Source organism: Capricornis sumatraensis, chromosome 1 (assembly GCF_032405125.1).
Source record: "Capricornis sumatraensis isolate serow.1 chromosome 1, serow.2, whole genome shotgun sequence".
Classification (NCBI taxonomy): Eukaryota; Metazoa; Chordata; class Mammalia; order Artiodactyla; family Bovidae; genus Capricornis; species Capricornis sumatraensis.
The window spans coordinates 231,994,883-232,015,207 of NC_091069.1; the positions used below are offsets into that span (position 1 = coordinate 231,994,883).

Genomic DNA, 20,325 nt, shown 5'->3' on the forward strand with positions numbered 1-20,325 from the left:
AGAAAAGAAAAGTCACATTGGTAACTCTCAAAAAATCTCTAGTGATATGAATTAATTTCCACGTTTAACCTTCACACTTCTGGTTCATTTTTCCCGTAGAGTTTTGATACTTTTCAAATCCAAAACAATGTCTAAATTCTATGATGGACTTCCTTACCATTTAAATTTTTTAAAGCTCTTTCAGCATCTCTTCTGTTCATAAAGGCCACAAAGCCACAATTTCTCTCTCTTGCCCTTTCTTCATCAGTTCTAGGCCACATAATTTTCACACTGGCTAATGGTCCAAATCTTCCAAATTCTTGGCACAACATTTCTTCATTCATCTATTAAAAGGCGTAAGGTATTTTTAGTATGCAAAGAGAAAATAATTCTATACAATGGAAAGCAAAGTAATTTTGCAAGATAAGAAGAGACCTATCAATGCTATAATTTTCCATCCAAGTACTAGGACCTCTGCAAGGGAAAAATTCTGCCTTCACTGGCATTCACAAATCTTTTCATACCAGAAACACTGTTTTATGTAAGTGACCAGGTAAAGACACTGGGAGGCTGGAGAAATCAAAAACACACCTTTACCTTCACTCTTCCTCCTTTTCAGAGTCTGCATCTAAAATAAGCTACAGCAATGATTTGTTTTACAACAATGATTTGTTCAGCATTTACGAACATTTTTCAGGCAGCAATGATAATTATACTTAAACCAAGGAGGAAATATTTGTTGACAATGAAAGAAATAAAAGACCTGGTTACTTTTCTCTTTTCCAGCACCCAGCTACCAGTGTAATCAAGAAAAGACAAAACGGAAAATGGTAAATATGCCATGAGGTCCAAAACATGTATTATTTTTTATAATCTTATGCACAACAACCACTACATTCAGTTAAGAACATAGCAGGGGAAAGAATTAAAATATAAAAGGCAGCAGAAATATTATTTTCCTATTATGGAGACAAAAAATTAAAAAAGGAAATCCATAAGGAAGCAGGCTATATATCAAAAGGAGAGAGTCTAAAAAGAATACTGTCCACCACTGGTCATATCCTGATTTGATAAATAAAATCAGCACTTAGGAAAACATTTCAAAATCAGAGTACAGTCCAGCTTTAAAAAAAGGAGACAAGTCCTCAAGAATTATAACAAGAAAATTTGACCCACATCAGTAAGGCTCAATCTCACAACATAATTTTAGTTCCTACCTAGTTCTACCAAATCTGCTTATTTCACATGCTTGACTTCATCTTTTTTTTAATATTGATTGACAAAGCAGTTTTCCAACAAAAGCATACAATATATGAGCCAATATTAATCTTACTTTTCTAGTATTACCTGTGGATTAATGTTTCCAAGGTATAAATTAGTAGTGCTTGGATCGCCTACATCATGTGAGCCAGGTGCATAATCATCAAGAACTATGACAAAGAGAAAAAAAATTATAACCTGCAAACTACAAAGTTTGGACAATTTCTACAAATTAAAAAAGCAAAAAACTATATTACCACCAGATGATCGATTTCTTCTTGAAGGCGCGTCCACTTTAAAAGAAGAAAAAGAAAACAATTCTTAGTTTTTAGAATAGTTCATCACAAATATAAGCATTAAAATAAATGTCACTTACTAGAACGACGCTGACCATCAGAATCTGACTGTGGAGGTTCAAAACGACTTAACCTGCCTTTTGTTTTATGTCTCTCATCACGCTCTTCTTGAATTCTGTTGAAAATATATATAATCACTACTAACGAGCCAAAATTTGGTTGTTCACATTTGATAACAGAACTTATCCAGATGTCACCTTCAAATAACTTCAAAATACTTGTGTGACACACTGACAACCAAGACGGGAACTGTCCCTCAGCTACAAATCATGAGCAAATTTCTGACATATTTTATAAGCAAAAGAATACAAAGCCTACTTTTAAGATGAAAAGGAAATTCAACATGAAAAACACTTTAAGTTTGTTCTTTCTTGGCTAAGATAGACCACTCTTCACCCCTATCTCACTGACTATACTGTTTCCACTGCAAACAGGACTCCGGACATTAGTTAAATTCAACTTAATTGAATCCATATAATGTAAGCAATCTAGATGCTGCACAAAATGCTAATTTACTGTCAAGTATACCCCACAAAATATCTGAAACAGCTTTATATAAGCCAGTTAGTAAAAACAAACTAGTAGACTACATTCTTCATACCTCCATCTATAAGAATCAGCTCAAAATACCTATGAGAGCTATTCTCAACACTATAAAACTTACTGTTTCAATTCTTCTTTGAAGAGTTCCAAATTGCTTTTTTTCTTTTCTTTCTCCCCTTTCTTCAGTGGCTATGAAGGATATGATAAGTTATACTCCAAACAAAACAAGGTTAAACAAAACTAATGGTTCGACAATCAGATCACTCTAAATATACTTTTATTTTTGTGCCAATTATGATCTCATTATTTAAATTAAAAAGAAAGAATGCTTCTGTTACCACTGAACTGTCTGTCCTTCCTATTCTCTAAAACTAAGAATTTAACAATTAAATTATTAAAACAACAAGCAGAAGTCTTAAGGTAAAGGAAACACCAACTTTATCCTCCCCTTAAATAAAGTCTACGATTGTTAGGCCAGAATACTGAGGAGCACTGGAGGAAAAATTAATAAACATAAAGTAACTGAACTGTCATGTAAATAACTGCCATGAACAACTACCAGAAATATGCACTCTTCAAAACAATCACCTTGGAGGAAATGAACTACTGAAACAAACAGCAACACTGCTTGAATTTCTCTCTTAAAACTGCTTTCAATAATGCTTTGGGGATCCTCATTTTAAAAGATCCTTTCTTTAAAATCCTTATTATTTTGGGATCCTTAATTCAATGAGGAAGAATAACAAAGGGAGGTAGGTAAACTTAATATCCAAACACAAAAAAGAATGAAATTGGACCTCTACCTCATTCCATATACAAAAATTAACTCAAATGGTTCACAGACCTCAATATAAGAACCAAAACTATAAAACTCTTAGGAAAACATAGTGAATTATCATGAGCCTGAACTAGGCAACAGTTTCTTAGATATGACACCAAGAGAAATAAAAGAAAAAAACTGATATATTGAACATCATCAAAATTATAAACTTTTGTTCTTCAAAGGACACAATCAAAAAAGGACAAAGAAAACCCAAAGGAAGAAAACAACGTAGCCGATAAGAGAGCTGATTACAAAAGCTGTAAAAATCTCTTAGAACTCAACAATAAAAAGACAATTCAATTAAAAATGTGCCAAGGATCTGAAAAGACATTTCTCTAAAGACTACAAATGGATAAGAAATAAAAAGATACTCAACATCACTAGACAAGTGCAAATCAAACTGTAATTAGGTACAACTTCACATCAACTAAAATGACTAAAATAAATCTTAGCAAGTGGTGATACAATTTCACTAGGAATATATATTAAGAGAAAAAACATATATGTCCACAGAAGACTATACATGAATGCTTTCAGAAGTATACTCATAATAGCCAAAAAGTGGAAACAACCCAAATGTCCATTGAGATGGATAAACAATACATAGCATTATCCATAAAATGGAATACGATTCAACCATAAAGAGAAATAATGTACTGATGGTGGTTGCCAAAGGCTGGGGATGACTAAAAAGTATAAAGTTTCCTTCAGGGATAATAAAAATGTTTTGAAATTAGAGATTAGTGATTGTTGTACAACTGTCAATATACTTTAAAAAACACTTTATACTTCTAAAGGGTCAATTTTATGATATGTGAATTAAATACAACTGTTTTTTAATTGCTTTCAGAGTCAGATAGGAAAAACCAGTTTTACTATTCAGTATAACCACATTTTCTCATCAAATCTGGCTCCAAATGATAAGCCCCACATCTACCTACCATCTTCCAAGAAAAATTTCACTCTCAAAAAATAAGATTTTCTAACACTAAGAATATATAAAGGAAAATGTCACTAGTTCTGATAGTAATTATCAGATTACTTGGAACATTACCAAACATGTTCCAAGCAACAGACACATTGTTGGAGTACAGTCTTCCAAATAATTGTCATCACGCATGCTGATATATTTAAATACCCAATTCAGGATTGCTTAAAAAGACAATCCCAGTATTTCACATTTATACCTAAAATATAGTTAACTTTTAACTTGCAATATACTATGAGTAACAGCAAAGGTTAACTGCTTAATGAGCATAGAGTGTCATCTGTGTGTCCCAATTTGTTATCTCTCATATAGGAAGATTAAGCATCAAAACTCAGTATCTATTCCCAAAAGAATTAAAAACAAGAAACCAAAGTCCTGCTTACAGTGGAAGTACAGAAAATATTATTGGCAGTGTCATCCCTGAACCTAAATGGTCACTTACTTAAGTATGACTTACAGGTTTTTTGGTTTCTATCACAAGAAGAGATGGTGGTCTTTCGTTGGATGACTGATTTGGAGGATTTTTTTGATCCGCAAATCTTGAAGATGGCTTATAGATTTTACCTCTTTTTTCATCTGTTTCATGTTCTTCTGAAATTTAAAATACTAAGTTTCAAAACTAATTTCACATTACATGAATTTACTTCACCCACTATTTTTATTGAAAATAAACAAAAATTAGTAAATGCTTTTTAGTACTAAGACAGATGACCTGTGACTAAATATGATAATTCAAATACTATTACCTTATTCTCAAAAATACTAGTTTAATCCGTAAAATGGTACAGCTACTTTGAAAACAGTACAGTAGTTTCTCAAAAGGTTAAACAAATAGTTACCATATGCCCAGAAATTCCACTCCTAGGACTACAAAGTAGAACTATAAAATACATTTTTTTGTATGTTTACAAGTTTTCTGCCCTCTTGAAACTTGAAAGGTATTTTATATTTTAAAAACTTCTCTGGCTCCAGTTTCTCATTAATCCTTATTTGGCCATTTATTTTACTAATAAGTAGCACCACTAGAGGGTGCTGATAGAAAGGAAAAAGAAACTGAAAAGCAACCAAACTTTTTTCATCATTACCTACAGTCATTCAACCAAGACTTTTTAGGTTTGCTCAAGGACTGTAACATTCACACTAACCTTTTGCTGCATTAACAACACCTCCGCGCACAAACGTTTTCACTTTATTACCATCACTTCCTTCAAAAGCAGCAAGAAATTCCTCATAAATCTCAGCAGCTGCCTTTTCATCCTCCTAAATACACATGAAAATATTAATATCACTTGATATAAAAATTATTGTACACAGGGTGAAACTCATCAAGGAGTAATGTAAACAATCTCTTCCTCCAATGGGGAAAGCAGTTATTAAGCACTCCTCTTAGGCAATAATACCTAATCCTTAGTAGATACTAATTAACATTGAAATTAAGAAGGACTTTGCTCCTCTACCAATAATCTGTGGAACAGAAAAAAAGGATACACTAAATAAATTTGTTTAGAGACAACTGAAGGGTGCAACTATATGACAACTGACTACACAGACTATATTACTCTATTAATGTTTATGACAATTATAAGGCACAACAATTTAATTCAGTGAATATAAACATTTCCTTCACAAATCACCAAAGACATAAAATAATTAGAAGTCTGAAGAAGCTTCAAACAGTTTGCATTAAATATCTCCAGACAGTCTGCATTAAAGAAAAAACCTTCAGTAGAACCCTCACAATTTAACTATTCTAAATGTCCCTAAAACATGTATGACCTGAAGGTCAAACAGAGCAGAACAGAAAATACAGAAATAAATCCAACAGTATGTAAAAATTTTGCGTTGTTATTTAGTCGCTAAGTCATGTCCAACTTCTGTGACCACATAGACTGTAGCCCACCAGAGCCCTCCTCTGTCCATGCAATTTCCCAGGGTAAGAATACTAGAGTGGGTTGCCATTTCCTTCTCTAGGGGCTCTTCCCGACCCAGGGACTGAACCCGCGTCTCAGGCATTGCAGACGGATTCTTTACCACCGAGGAACCAGGGAAGCCCATGTGGAAATTGAGTATTCAACATTTGATAGCTATTTAAAAGAAATAATAAAAATGAACCAATTCTTCACATCATACACTAGAAGAAATTGCAAATGAATAAGATTTAATTTTTAAAAATGTAGGTATGAGGGGAAAAAAATGAGGAAATTCCTTTATAAGCTTGGAATAAAAAAACAAAACAGAAAAACCAGAAATAAGAAGACTGATGGTAAATCTGCCCATGACTTGTTTCTGCATGGAAAAAAACACCAGAAGCAAAATAAAAACGGAATCCACAACCTGAGGAAAAAGCACTGTACCGTGCATCACACCCAAGTGGTACAATATACTTAAAACAAGAATTTCTAAATACAGATATCCCTCTAAGAGAAATACTGGTTTAGATATAAGCAGACAGTTCACAAAAATAAACACAAGAAAAGTTGTCCAACCTTACTTATAAGAGAAATGCAAATTTAAAACTACCTTGAGATTCCATTTTTTGCTTACCAGATTGGCAAAACTCCTTCAAAAATATCCTGTTGGCAAAGCCATGGGGAAACAACCTCTCAAACACTGATTATAGGCATGCAAAATGGACTTGCCCATAGAGAGCAATTTAACACCATCTAGCATAACTATAATTATACATTTAGCATTCAATGCAGTAATCTCACTTACAGGAATATATCCTAAAAGTATACTAGGAGTAAACCCAAATACAAAACACTATCCCTGACTGCATTACTGGAAACAAAAGACCAAAACATTAATTCCCTCAATAGGAATTGCAGCGAATGTAGGATTTTAGTACATTAACTATCACATATCTATATAGCTTCAATAAAGAACAAGCAATGCTTCAATATACTTGCGGTAATCTCTGAGATACAATGTTAAGAGAAAAAAGCAAAGTGAAGGAATGGGTATTATATAAAGTAAAACATTGTTCATCTAAAAAAAAAAAAGCAGGCACAACATGCATTTATACACACTGGCTTACAGGAGAAGAACAGACCAGAAAATAATCAAAACTGTCACACAGAAGTGAGGAAATGATGGAGGGGAAAGGCATAAAGCTGGACCTTCACTGAATACCTCTGTGTTATAGACTTAACTTGAGGTAGGAGCTGAGAATACCCTTGAAATCAAGAATCTTTGAGAAACATTTCTCTACTGTCCATACACTTAAAGCCTCCTTAGGTACATTTAACTGACAGAGATAACTAAAACTACATTCTAAGCATTACCTTCTTCTTTAATTCTTCTTGCTCCTTCTTACTCAAAGTTCGCTTAGCTGTACTCATTTTTCCAATACTGAAAGCTTTAAGTTTGTTTTCTAGAAGAGGCTGTGAAAAGGTAAAAAGCATACACCTTTACATACACATTTTCAATGTTACCTATAACTCTTCTAACTCAATGTTATCTATAACCTTGAGGTTATTAACAAGTTAATTGAGTTAATAACATACAAAAGTCATTTTTAAATAAAAATAAAACACAAAGAGACACTAAGGCTTATAACACATTCAACCTACTTGTTGGCAAGAATAAAAGCATTTGAGGAGGGAAAGTATAGATGTTTCTGGGCAAAAGAAGCAGTGATAAAAAACAGACATTCAAATAGGGAGGAAGAGCATATATTTCCATGATTGAATAGCAGGAATCATCACCATCCAGAACTCCCAATTCAGGTGCAAAAATCACATCATTTCCTTTTATAATTCAGCAAATTACTCTATTCTTCATCAACAAAACTGATATTTATGAACACAATTTCATTTTCATTGCTGGGAAAATACCACATACTATGTTCTAGGTTTCAGGAAGTATACAGTTACCAATTAATTTTGAATGAGAAACAGTATTTTAATGAAGTCTTCATTTATGTTAAATTAGAAGCAATTTCCTTCTGAAATATGGTGTGAATAAACTGTAGACTCTTAATTGTTCTGTCATTCATTTGAATGTTAATTTTGATTCAGAAAGTTTTCTTTTGATTCATAAAATTTTAAAAGAGAGGAATGTTTATTAAATACAGCCTAAATATTAACCTGCAATTGAAATCTGAATATTCCTCTCTCACCTACCAAAATGAGACTGACTTATAAGAGTATCAGTCCCCTGGTTATTAAACAGGCTTGCTTTTGGTGAGAGACAGAATGGAAAGGTAATACTGCATTAATACCTTAAAGTTACATTTAAATCCCTCTGAAAAGATAAAAGAAGTTCATAACTCAGAAGTCACTACTGGTTTCATGAACAGATTTCAAAGTGAATTTTTTTCCAAAATAGAAAGGAAAATGTTTGGCCATCATTCAGCACCTTTGGTTTCAACTTCTTTGGTTTAAACAAATGGTAAAATTACACATAAATTCCATGAAAAACAAGTTTTTACACAACAAAATTTTTGTCCTCAATTTTATTTATATCTTAGGAGCTAAATTTAGACACCTAAGAGAGAAATGGTTAAGGAAATCATGGAATATTTACTCAAAAAATATAATGATTCATTAAAAAGTCTTATAGAATTTTTCCTAGTTTTTTACAAAAATTAGACCTGAGAGTCTTTTAAAATGTGTTCCTATAAAATAGACCTCAATGAAGTAAATATATATTTATGCTTACAAATACCAAACAAGAAAAATAAAGTGTTATCAATGTCAACACTGGCTGGTAATAACTGTTTTACTGTATTTTCTAAATTTAACCATGACAAGAAAACATTATTTGAAATCTAAAAGACTAAAAGAGTACAAGAGTATTTTGCAGATACATGCACAGAGACACTCCTCTGGGTGCCTGGGTGGCCCTGGGCCCTGCACTGACCAGCAGAGTGAATAGCATCTGCTCCTGTTTGCTTCTCAGGATGAGATTACATATAAGCTCCCTGAGAACAAGTGTGTTTGGGGAATTCCCTGGAGGTCCAGTGGTTAGGATACTGTGCTTCCACTGCAGGGGGTGGAGGTTTGATCCCTGATCAGGGAACTAAGATCTTGCATGCCACATGACATAGCCAAAAAGGGAAAAGTATTTTAAACATTTGTGTATTTCCAGTGACTGGCATCTGGCACTTGGTTCAGCAAAGGTTTGGCCTAAGGGGCGAACAATAAACCAATTAGCCTTTTCACATCCAAACACTCGTTGGTTTTTTTAAACAAAATTTTTAAATGAAACATTATCTTACATGTGACTTAAAAAACATTCCCTTAGATAAGTTTATTTACTGTTAACCCAAACCGAATAATGAATGCTATTTTCAAACAGTACAAAATGAAACAAATACAAAACCAAGACACTTTAAGTACCAAATTCAATTAAGGACATATCCAAACCATTAATTATCCTTCATAATCTTTATCAATACCTACCCTTGAAAGATTCTGATGAGGAGAATCAGAAACATTTTCACGGGCACTCTCATTCCTATAATTATGTTTTCTTGGGCTCTTAGGTCGAGTCCGACTTGGCATATCACTATCTGAGGGTCCAGATGCATCCATCTTAAAGAAAAGGAAAATAAGTTCTTAAGAATCATACAAGTCATACTGAACTAGATACAACCCAAACATTCCAATACTGACAAAATTCATTACATACTGTCAAAATATATCACTACTGACCCCTTAATCTCATCCCTTAATACTTTACCACTGATTTCATCAGAAAAGTTCTTAAATACAGAAAGTTTTCAATAATTCTAATTTGGACTTGAAAGTTCAAATTTTATTATCATTTAACAGACTGCTGTCTTCTTCGAAGAAACAGGTACCTTTCCTTCACTTTAAAGAAAATGTCTGCCAAACACCCAAGTCTGATTAACCAGTCTGTCAATCTGTTGTACCTTCAGGTAAAAATAGCACTCAATGAGAAAAGGAACCAGTTTTATTTCACAACTTAATCCCACAAGCACTTCTCCGTAAGACAAATACCACATTTTGGCAGGTAGAAGTGCCTCCCATTTCATCACTCAGAACCCATACAGAAGGACAATATTTTATATTAATCATTTTTACTATCTAATCAAGAAAGTTCTTAAGTGAAACTAGCTTATTTTTACTGTGCCTAGTGGAGAAGAATATGACAACTACTTGCACATTTTGGTGACACTGCCTTGATTTGTGCCGAGGTGCCAACAGTTTACCCATCAACTGCTTTTATACCATTAGTGCAAATGTCAACACAGTGAAGGCAAATGATGTCTTAGTATTGTTACAGAAGAATTCTGAACTCAGACTGAAAAATTCTCAGTGGCCACACTTTTATAGCATTGAAAACCACACTTCTATAGCACTGCTATAATAACCCATGTAAAGTAATGTTTATTGCGTTATTCAAAATGTCAAAAAGCTTTAAACAAAACATCTAGGCCCACCAACAAAGAAACCAGCTTAATAAATAATAATATACCTCCCGCATGGAAAGTTAAGACGTCATTAGAAAGACTAGAGTTACAGCCGTTGACATGCAGGGGATTTCCAAAAGGTGTACTGTGCAGTGTGAAAAGAATTGTGTATAAACGTAAAACTTGTTTAAGAGACGTATAAACACACACACATATATATGCACAAAATTTTACAAGCACAATAAAAAAAGGAAATATACGTATTTCGTTTCTAACATGGTTTAAGGGGCCAACTTATGTGAATAACAGAACAGAAAAAAGAACACAAAATATCTAGCAAAAAAGGTTAAAAGAAAATAGGCACGTACAATGCAATCATATTTGTCAGGTAAAATCGTAAGGGATATGTCAAGTAGGGATCTACACAATAAGAAAGTAAATTTTAAGGAAAAAAGACAAAGACTGCCTCTGATACTCACATGGGCATCTGAAGATCCAGATGAATGAACATCTGATGATCTGGTCTGTAAGTATTAAAAATAAAAATCAACCTTTAAATAATGAGAAAAAGTATCATGCTAACAAAATAAGTATTTTCATGTTATAAAGACTTAATCTTTCCAAATTAATAGCAATTTCTTCTCAACTCATAAAATCAAACAAAGGCAATCTGACTTACAGAAAAAAAAAATTGTGATCCAAAATAAACGGGCCAGTTAAGTTCAGTCTTCAAACAATGGTGCCATTTAGTAAGGCCATCTGTTAAAATTTCATCTTTTAAGTTGATATACAATTTCAGATTACATATAGTGTATAACAAATTTGATTTTTCACTATGCATCTAAGGATGAAAAAGCCAAATTAAAACTAATATGAGATATCTTTCTGAAATTTCTACTTGGAGGCCCAGAATTTAACTGTCACTGAGTCATTTTTATTTTTCAAGGTATTGTGTAGTGAGATTTTACTTTGCATATATTTAAGTATTAAAAGTGAAATCAAGAAACCTGAGATCACATTTATCTCACCTGAATACTAGATTTCAAAAACAAGGCACATTCATTTTTAAGAGAAAACTGAAGATTTGTATGATGCAGAAAAGAGCAAACAAGATTCCTACGGGTCCACACAGTACTTTTTTACACACATATCTTGTAGAAACATATGGCTCTGAACAGCTGATCAGATTTTCACACTGAATCAATTTATTCCTCCACTGTACTGGACTGAGGCACAACCAGCCCAAGACAAGCAAGCACTGAGCCACTTCCCATCTCCATTCTTTCTACCCACCTTTTTTCTGTCCCCAACTTTTATTTTGTCTCTCCTATTTCACTTCCTTCTCCCTGCTAACCTTTCCTAAAAGGCAAGATATATGGGAGGAATTTTTTTTTATATTTAAATTTAACCCTGGGAAACATACTTTGAATCACAGTTTGAAATGTGCCTATTTGCAGACACTTAAAAATCCAAGAATAAATAACTCCTCTTAAAAAAGAAAAGTTGAGTCAAGAGACTGAATTGAACAGAAAAAAACATTGTTGCTCTTTGTTACCCTGCTAGGTAACAAAAAATAACACCCTAGTAGTAATAGCAAGAAAAAACATAAAACACCTAGAAACCAACTAAAGAAATACCTTACTATTAAGACAAAGTCAACTATACCTAAATTTATTTTTGTATCTAATGCAATTTCATTCCATAGCTCAAAATCCTAAATAGAAGTCTTTGCAAGGGGACAAGGGGGATTGCCAAAAATAATTCTGAAGTTTCCCCAGAAGAAGAAACATGAAAGAGTAGCTATGAAAGTGCTAACCCTTTTTCTTTATGCCACCATATCCAAATCATCATTTTTAGGATTTAAAAATAACAGCATAGCATAGGACGATGCATCAGCTGATTAACCCAAGATGGCACTGAACAATATTTACTGCAAACCAAACATTCTCCACTGATAAGCAGCTGCAGCTACAGAGCATTCAGAATAAAACTTTAGGCTTGAGAAGAGTTAAAGAGATGCAAAGAGTAGTGAATAAAAAATTTAAAGGAATAACTAACTTCTTGAGCTAATGGTTCAGGTGAACAGTAAATGTAACACTGCTTTTGAAGTCACGTCTCTGCCTCTACTTAACCTGGAACGGTACTATATTATTTGTCTTGGGTCGGGGTTTTATGTCTTTGCTGAAGAACACCAAATTAGTGATGTTTAATGAGCTTCTGCAGTGCACAGCACAATTCCTCATCCAAGTGAAAACACCCAAAAGCAAGAAACAAAAGGGGAAAATAAGGGAGATTTGAGGCAATAAAGAAGCAGACACAAGAAAAAATTTATCTCAAGACAGAGAAGGCAGATTTGTAATACACATGTGGGGAAGGACAGCAAAAAAAAATTTTTTTTAATTCTGACAGCTGCTGAGGAGAGAGATGAAGCCAACTAAACTTCAAAGTAAAACTTTTTTTCTGACTGCTCCTACCTTTACTTCAATTGAAAAACCCCCACACCTGAGTTCTTCAAATTACCAAGCTACCCACAGCAACACTGCTTCAATATTTCCACTCTGCCTGATCAGTTCTCCTATCCCATTTGTCTCCTTCCTCCTCATACCCTCTAAAGCATCAACTCACATCTCTGAAAGCTGAAGAATCACTCCCAAAGGAAGTACATCAACACTTCTATTGAACCGAAATGAACCCCAATTTCTTATTTTCAACCTTGGTGCTTCTCCTAGGTTCCAATCTGTTCTTAAACAACTTCCAGGACATCTTCACCTGAATATCTCCAAGTTCCTTAAATCCAGTATGTATAAAATCCCTCCCAAACTAGCTTCTCCTGTTGACTGTATTTCTGTCACTGAATGCTAATTCTCAGTCATAATCTGGAAGTAGTAACATTAAGAGCAGATTCTGGAATCAGACTTCCTGTTTTTAGCACTTACCAGCAGCTTTGTAATCTGTTCTTTCATCTATAAAGCTGACTGTGGTGTTGAAGGACAAAGACAGGTGAAGCATTAAGAACAGCACTGGGCCCATACAAGTGCTCAATGAGTGTTAGCCAGCAGGATTATTATAACAGGGTCGTCCCCGACTCCTTCCTCATCCCCCATAATCAACTGAGTCACATTCTGTTTATCCCACCTCTACTAAAACTCTTCTCCGGGACCCTTTTTTCTAAAAATACTACTATGGTTCAGATCTTCCCTGTATGCAACCCATTTACTGGCAACCACTTACTGGTACTGTGTCATGCATTAGAGATATAAAGTAAAATAAGACATAGCTCTTGCCCTTAGGAGCTAATAAGAGAGACAAGTAAAACAGTGTGGCTACACTGCACGAGCACAGAGGACAAGCAAATCTCAGTGGGATGGAGACAATGTCAGAAAAGCTTCCCAGAGAGTATCTGAGGTGAGATTTTTGGAGCAATCTTTATCAACAGCACTGCAAAAATCTTTAAACTATTCTCCTCACTCCCAGATTCTTCTTAAATTGTCTCCAGTATAGTTTTCCTAAAGGTCTTTCTTGTCTTGAATTTTCTATGACTCTTATTCCACAGGTTTCAAAGCCTCCACAATTTAGCTCAAACAAACCTTTCCATCTCAGAAACTTTTATTTCCTATTCCAGAGCCTTATAAATTGGCTAAAACGGACCATTTAGCAATCCATTTCCAAGTGATTTTCATTTTCTTTACTTCACCCATCTCTTTTGATACCTGTCTACCCTTCAAAACTTTGCTCCTTGTTCTAAAGACTCAATCAAATGCCTCCATTCCTGAAGCCTCCCTCAACCCCACCCTCCATTCAGCTGTCATTTCTTTATCTAAACTTTTAGATGCTTCAGATAGTTCTGCCTTGAACTATTATACATTGACTCTCTTCTTCCACTAGACAGCATGCTCCCCAAAACTGAACTGTCATCTTATTCAACGTTTTATTCCTCAGAGTTAAACACAAGATCTGGCAAGTGACACAGTCTCAATACACTTGCTGATTCAGCTGGTTGGAACAAGTACCTACCCAACAAAATTACATTCCATACTATCAATATATACTAAGCTGCCCACTCACCAACAAGGAGCAACTACCTAGCTGAATACCACTCTCCAAGACAAACCAAAGTCCACCTCTCAAAAAAACTTCATAAACTCACTGAGACAAGCACTATTTAATAATGTTAAATAACAAGGCTGAAACTATCCTTAAAATTACATCCAAAATACATGAAACATTTTAAGTACATTTTGAATGATTTGCATTTAATCTAAAATGAGGAAAAATCTAGTGAAAAAACACTGACTGCTCAAGGAACAGACGTCTAACAGTACCAAACAGCCTCAAGTGCTATTGGCAAATGCATCTTCCTTAAAAAAAAAAAAAAAAAAGTCTGCAAAATACCCACCAAGTGGCTGATATGCAATAAGCTGTTAAAGCTACTTAGTATAAAAGGCAAATTATTTGCAATATTACTATTTTTGAGTTTAATATCCTATAGGAACTTTTTTGCTTCTTTCTCCAAAAATGATGCTCTTTGTGTAAAAGGAACAGAGAGGCAGAAGTCTTCAACTTGCATGGCAAATGAATGTTTTTGTCGATTTGTTTTCCGGGAAAAACAAAGCTTCAGGAATAAAAAAATCAATTCAATCCAATAAGACACACATTTTCAAAACACGTATCAGTAGTCATATTCAAGAACCAATGCTACAAATACTCAACTTTCTAAAAGGCACCAATCAAGAAAACAAAAGCTCCTAATTTCTCTCTCCACCTCAAAACAGCCTTCCACATAGAAAACTGATCTCCTTATAAGGTGTTTATCTTACAGTTTCAATCATATCATAATGAAGACTCAGTTTAAAATTGGCAAACAACAGAGGCTAATTTCTCAAGGTCTGTGTAAATCTTCGAAGTTTTTGGTCATACTTACTTCTTACATATCTTTAGGTACCACCAAAAAAGGTACACAGGCAATAATACATACCTAAGGATCACAAGCTATGAATGGATCCTCATCATACATTATTTCACACAAGTGAAATATTTTCACTAATCAGCAGTCACTCAAAATACTGATAGTTCCCACACCGATTTAGAACTGAGCATCCAAGGAAGCCAACAGCATTTTATACTTTGCTCATTTACCTCTCTAACCCAAGTTTTTACAATATGGGAAAAAAATAATGCACTGTCAGAGTCAAGTAACAGGGCACACAATCCCACTATACTTGCAGTACTACCAGCACAGCAGATGCAGAGGGAACAAGGATACCACATTCTCTTCATATCCTCATTGTGCTGAGCAAACAACTCTTAAAATCAAAATTTTTATGAATTTTTATAAACTAAATTCTAAGGAAATACGCTTAATATTTTTCTAAGCAAACAATTATAGACACTTTGCCTCTCCTCCCAAAATCAAAGCTACAACATGGCACCAAGACCTCTCTCCCCTAAAACATTATTTTAGTCTGGTGATACAGGAATAAAGGCACAGGAAATTCTTAGCTAATTCCTAAAACCTTTGCCAGGCTTTAAAATGTAAGTACAGCAAAATTCCACAGAAAACAAAAGACATGGGGTTTCTTCATTAGGATAACTACACACAAAGGTTAAATCATTTGACTATACACCCTTCATGTAATTTTTAAAGCTAAAAGAAACTGCGCTGCTGCCACTCAGTTGCTCAGTCGCGTCCAACTGTGCGACCTTATGGACGCAGGCTCCTCAGTCCATGGGATTCTCCAGGCAAGAATACTGGAGTGGACTGCCATTTCCTCCTCCAGGGGATCTTTTCAACCCAGGGATCAAACCTGCATCTCTTGTGTCTCCTGCATTGGCAGGAGGATTCTTTACCATCAGCATCACCTGGGAAGTCCAAAAGAAACTGTAGAGAGTATCTAATTTAATCTCTTTATTTTGTATTTAAGACAGGTCAAATAATTTTGCCATTGTCAATAGCAAAAATCCTGTCATACATTATATTTTTAAAATTTATTTTACTGAGGTATAACTGACATACGACACTGCATTAGTTTCAGGTATACAGTATGATTCATTATTTGTATGTTGTTGTTTAGTTGCTATAAATCATGTCCGACTCTTTTTGACCTCCTCTGTCCATGAGATTTTCCAGGCAAGAATACTGGAGTGGGTTGCCATTTCCTCCTCCAGGGGATCTTCCTAACCCAGGGATTGAACCCAAGTCTCCTGCATTGGCAGGTGGATTCTTTACTACTGAGCCACCAGGGAAGCCCCAGTATTTGTATACACTGCAAAAAGATCACCACACTATTAAGTCTAGTTAACAGCCAGTATCAAACACAGTTAAAAGAGTTTTTTATTTTCTTCCTGTGATGAGAACTTTTAAGATCTACTCTCTCAGCAGCTTTTAACTATGCAATACTTAAAACTGTTAACTATGGGCTTCCCCGATGGTTCGGTGGTAAGAATCTGCCTGCCAATACAGGCAAAAGATCAGGGTTCATTCAATCCCCGTGTGGGGAAGATGCCCTGGAGGAGGGCATGGCATGCTGTATTCTTGCCTGGAGAATCCCAGAGACAGAGGAGCCTGGTGGGCTACAGTCTATGGAGTCTCAAAACAGTGAGACAGAACTGAGAGCACGCACACATTGTTAACTACAGTCGCCATGCTATACACTACATCCTCTTGCATATTTTTAAATTAGCATTTTTCTCAGAGTCTAGAAATATGATTGACAAGCCCATATCAACAGGAATTTATGACAAAAGAATGAACATGAAACTGAAAAATCTGTTCACTCATCTGTATGGTAGAATAGGTCACTCATCTGCACTCCCCAGATGTAGGGAAATCAAACCAGAGATCAAAGACTAGAAATCCCAAATGCTGCAGTATTAAACCAAAATGATCTTATACTCTCTCCAATAAATTCTGGACTTGGGGTTAGAAATAAAAAGCAGCAATCTGAGCAGTCATGATAACTGATGACAGATTCTAAATCTCAGGTTTAGAATTTATCCTGACATTTTGAAAAGTACTTTTTGTTTCCTCTAAGAACAAAAGAGGAAAGGAACTAAGGTTTTTAATGTATGTTATAGACATTCACTTATTTAATTCTTACATCGATCCTGTAGAAATGAGATTACATCCATATTACAAACAAGGAAATTTAAGGCTGAAAAAGTTAAGCAATTTGCCTTGATAGCGCAAACGATTTATTATCAAGTCAGGATTTGAATCCAATTATCTTGTTAGCAGTCTGCCCTGGTGGCTCAGAGGTTAAAGCCTCTGCCTGCAGTGCTTGAGACCTGGGTTCGATCCCTGCGTCCGGAAGATCCCCTGGAGAAGGAAATGGCAACCCACTTCAGTATTCTTGCCTGGAGAATCCCATGGACGGAGGAGCCTGGTGGGCTACAGCCCACAGGGTCTCAAAGAGTCGGACACGACTGAGCGACTTCACTTTCACCTTGTTAGCAAAATTCATAATCTCTCTACAAAACATGCACCCTCCATATTAATGGAGCAAATAACGTCAAGTCCTGAGATATTTTAATGACATCAGTAGAAAATCTCTTAACAGCATCAACTGATGATAATCTAAAGCAATACAGAGGACGTCCCTGACAGTCCAGTGATTAAGACTTCACTTCCAATAATGCAGGGGGTGAGGGTTCCATCCCTGGTCAGGGAGTTAAGATCCCACATGCCTCACGGTTAAAAAACCAAAATATAAAACAAAAACAACATTGTAAACAATTCAATAAAGACTTTTAACATGGTCCACATTAAAAAAACAACAAAACTTTTAAAAGCAATATAAACTGAAAAGGTTTATTACTGGAAGATCTAACAATTTACTTACAGGGAACAGCCACACACAACCATGAGAAGTACTATTAGAAAAGGAAGCCTGAACATACACATTAAAACGTTTTCAATATATCCAAAGTCTCAAATAAAAGATACTTAAAATATTACTTTGAAAATAAACAAAAATAATGAACCTTATGCCATGAATTTTATGGATGTAGTAGCTTTCCTGCCCAGGTGGCGGTGGTAAAGAACCCACCTGCAATGTAGGAGACACAAGGGAGGCGGGTTCGATCCCTGGGTCGGTAGATCCCCTGGAGGAGAAAATGGCAACCCACTCCAGTATTATTCCCTGGAGAATCCCACGGACAGAGGAGCCTAGCGGGCTACAGTCCATAGGATCGCAGAGAGTCTGAAGCGACTCAGCACGCACACAGCTTTCCTAACAGTTCCCTAACAGTAGGGAGGCCTGGGCTGGTTTTGTCAGAGTCGGCTGAGGAAGTGGGAAATCATGTACTCAATTATTCCCCTCCTCACCAAGGGAAAAGGTACTGGGGAAGGAAGAAACAAGCAAGAAATAAACCCCACATGTAAAGTAGCCAAAACTAGCTCTCTACCATAGTTTCTACACAACTGAAGGATTTCTGGAAAATCCATTACCGATAACGAACTAATTATAAACACCATTCACCAAACGGCATAAAGATTACAATTTAACAGAAACTGAGGAAGCAAGTATATAACAGGTTGCATTTCCGAGAACAAATTGTACATACCAGACATGCTCCGTCTACCGTAAACGTAACTTCCTAAAACCCTACTTACAATCACACACACTCTGTAAGATGTAACAGTCCTAGAACCTTTAAGTATTACACAACTTCTCGGATCAGCATCAAAAAGCGTTTAACAACTACTTCAGGCAGGACCTATTACTTTTAATATCGTGTTGGAGATGAGAAATTCAAAGCAAAAAGTCGATTAAAGGACCCCTCCAAGATGGCAACTTAGAACCTGATGCTAATCACAACCTAACTAACGCTAAACTACTTCCACAGCTCAGTAATTTCCACAATACATGCACACGGTTCCCTGTAAACTCAAAAGCAATTTACTAATCTTAGGTGGCTTCCAAGTCTATGGAAATGAGCCCTCCAAATATACTTCCTCTTACGTGAGGTAAAACCACGTGTAGAGCGTAGCGTTAACCTTGGCGATGCATCACCGCAAAGGGGAACTGCACTTCCCACCCCGCGTCCCTTCACTATTGGTCCTCCTCTCACAACCGATGGCCCTAAAGATTATTTATTCCCCGGAGGATGTGAGGGAAACGGGGGGAGGCCGGAAGCGTGTGAGATCCAAAACCAAAGGAAAAGGAGGCAGACACTTAAGCTAAGGGAAGCGATTCCCGCCTCTCCTAGGCTCTGCCCCGGCGGCCTGAAGAGCGCAACAAGCTGAAACACCCCGGCGTGTTTTCCGGATTTAAGACCTCAATCTAAATCCCTGATTTCACTCCAGTGCTAAACTGGGGCCAAAATACTCAGGCCACCAGCCCTGGGGCCCCCAGTCTCGAGCCGAATCCAGGCTGGGACTAAGGGGAGACACCAGGCCTCTCAACCTGCGCACCACGGTCCGTCTGCGCCCCGGCCTACCGTCGCGACCAGAACACGGACCCCGACCCCAATCTCCTCCCGCTGGCCAGAAGCGTCTATAGCCCCCAGACGACAGTGATAGGGCCACTGACTTAAGAAGTCCTCTAAGAAATTACCTTTGAACTGGCCTTCTGAGAGCCGCCTGGCGTTTTGTCCGCCATCTTGAGCTTTGCCCCTCCTTCAGCGGCGGCAGCAGCACGGGCGAGTCGAGCACCGAAAGGCTGGATCACAGTGGAGCCCGCCAGAGGCGCCTGCAAGGCTGAATAGTCGACTGCCGACTTGAGGAATTCAAGGCGAACGGCGCCACGTGACTTCCGGTGTTGAGCATTTCCTGGGCCCGCCCACTGAATATTTGGGGGCGTCTCCGTGTCGGGTTTTGCTATTGGGCCGGAGAATTTAGTGAATCTTTTTGAATTGGCTTTCGGGGCCGGTTGTTACTTCACTGTTTTTCCAGCCCCAACCCTAGATAGGTGCTGGGCGGGGAAGGAAAGACTTCTTAAAGAAGAAATGAATAATCAGCTTGGGAGGAGCTTTTACTTCAACTCAGAAAATAAATCTG

The 20,325-nt window shown here is 36.3% G+C and overlaps 1 protein-coding gene across 4 annotated transcripts in view; it reads right to left on the reverse strand.

Annotated features, from left to right (window-relative positions):
• U2SURP (U2 snRNP associated SURP domain containing) overlaps positions 1-19,931 on the reverse strand; it is a 50,259-nt gene extending 30,328 nt beyond the window's left edge. For 2 of the 4 annotated variants that reach the window (XM_068989434.1, XM_068989311.1), the window contains exons 1-11: positions 19,883-19,931; positions 10,808-10,852; positions 9,355-9,486; positions 7,234-7,332; positions 5,095-5,209; positions 4,407-4,540; positions 2,260-2,327; positions 1,616-1,710; positions 1,497-1,532; positions 1,327-1,409; positions 158-323 (exon numbers count right to left, since the gene is read on the reverse strand). In XM_068989434.1, coding sequence (XP_068845535.1) covers positions 158-323; positions 1,327-1,409; positions 1,497-1,532; positions 1,616-1,710; positions 2,260-2,327; positions 4,407-4,540; positions 5,095-5,209; positions 7,234-7,332; positions 9,355-9,486; positions 10,808-10,852; positions 19,883-19,927 — 1,018 coding nt within the window. In that variant the 5' untranslated portion in view covers positions 19,928-19,931. The remainder of the gene's footprint in view (positions 1-157; positions 324-1,326; positions 1,410-1,496; positions 1,533-1,615; positions 1,711-2,259; positions 2,328-4,406; positions 4,541-5,094; positions 5,210-7,233; positions 7,333-9,354; positions 9,487-10,807; positions 10,853-19,882) is intronic. The other 2 variants (XM_068989425.1, XM_068989382.1) reach the window with 2 other exon arrangements.
• Between the last annotated feature and the right edge of the window lie 394 nt (positions 19,932-20,325).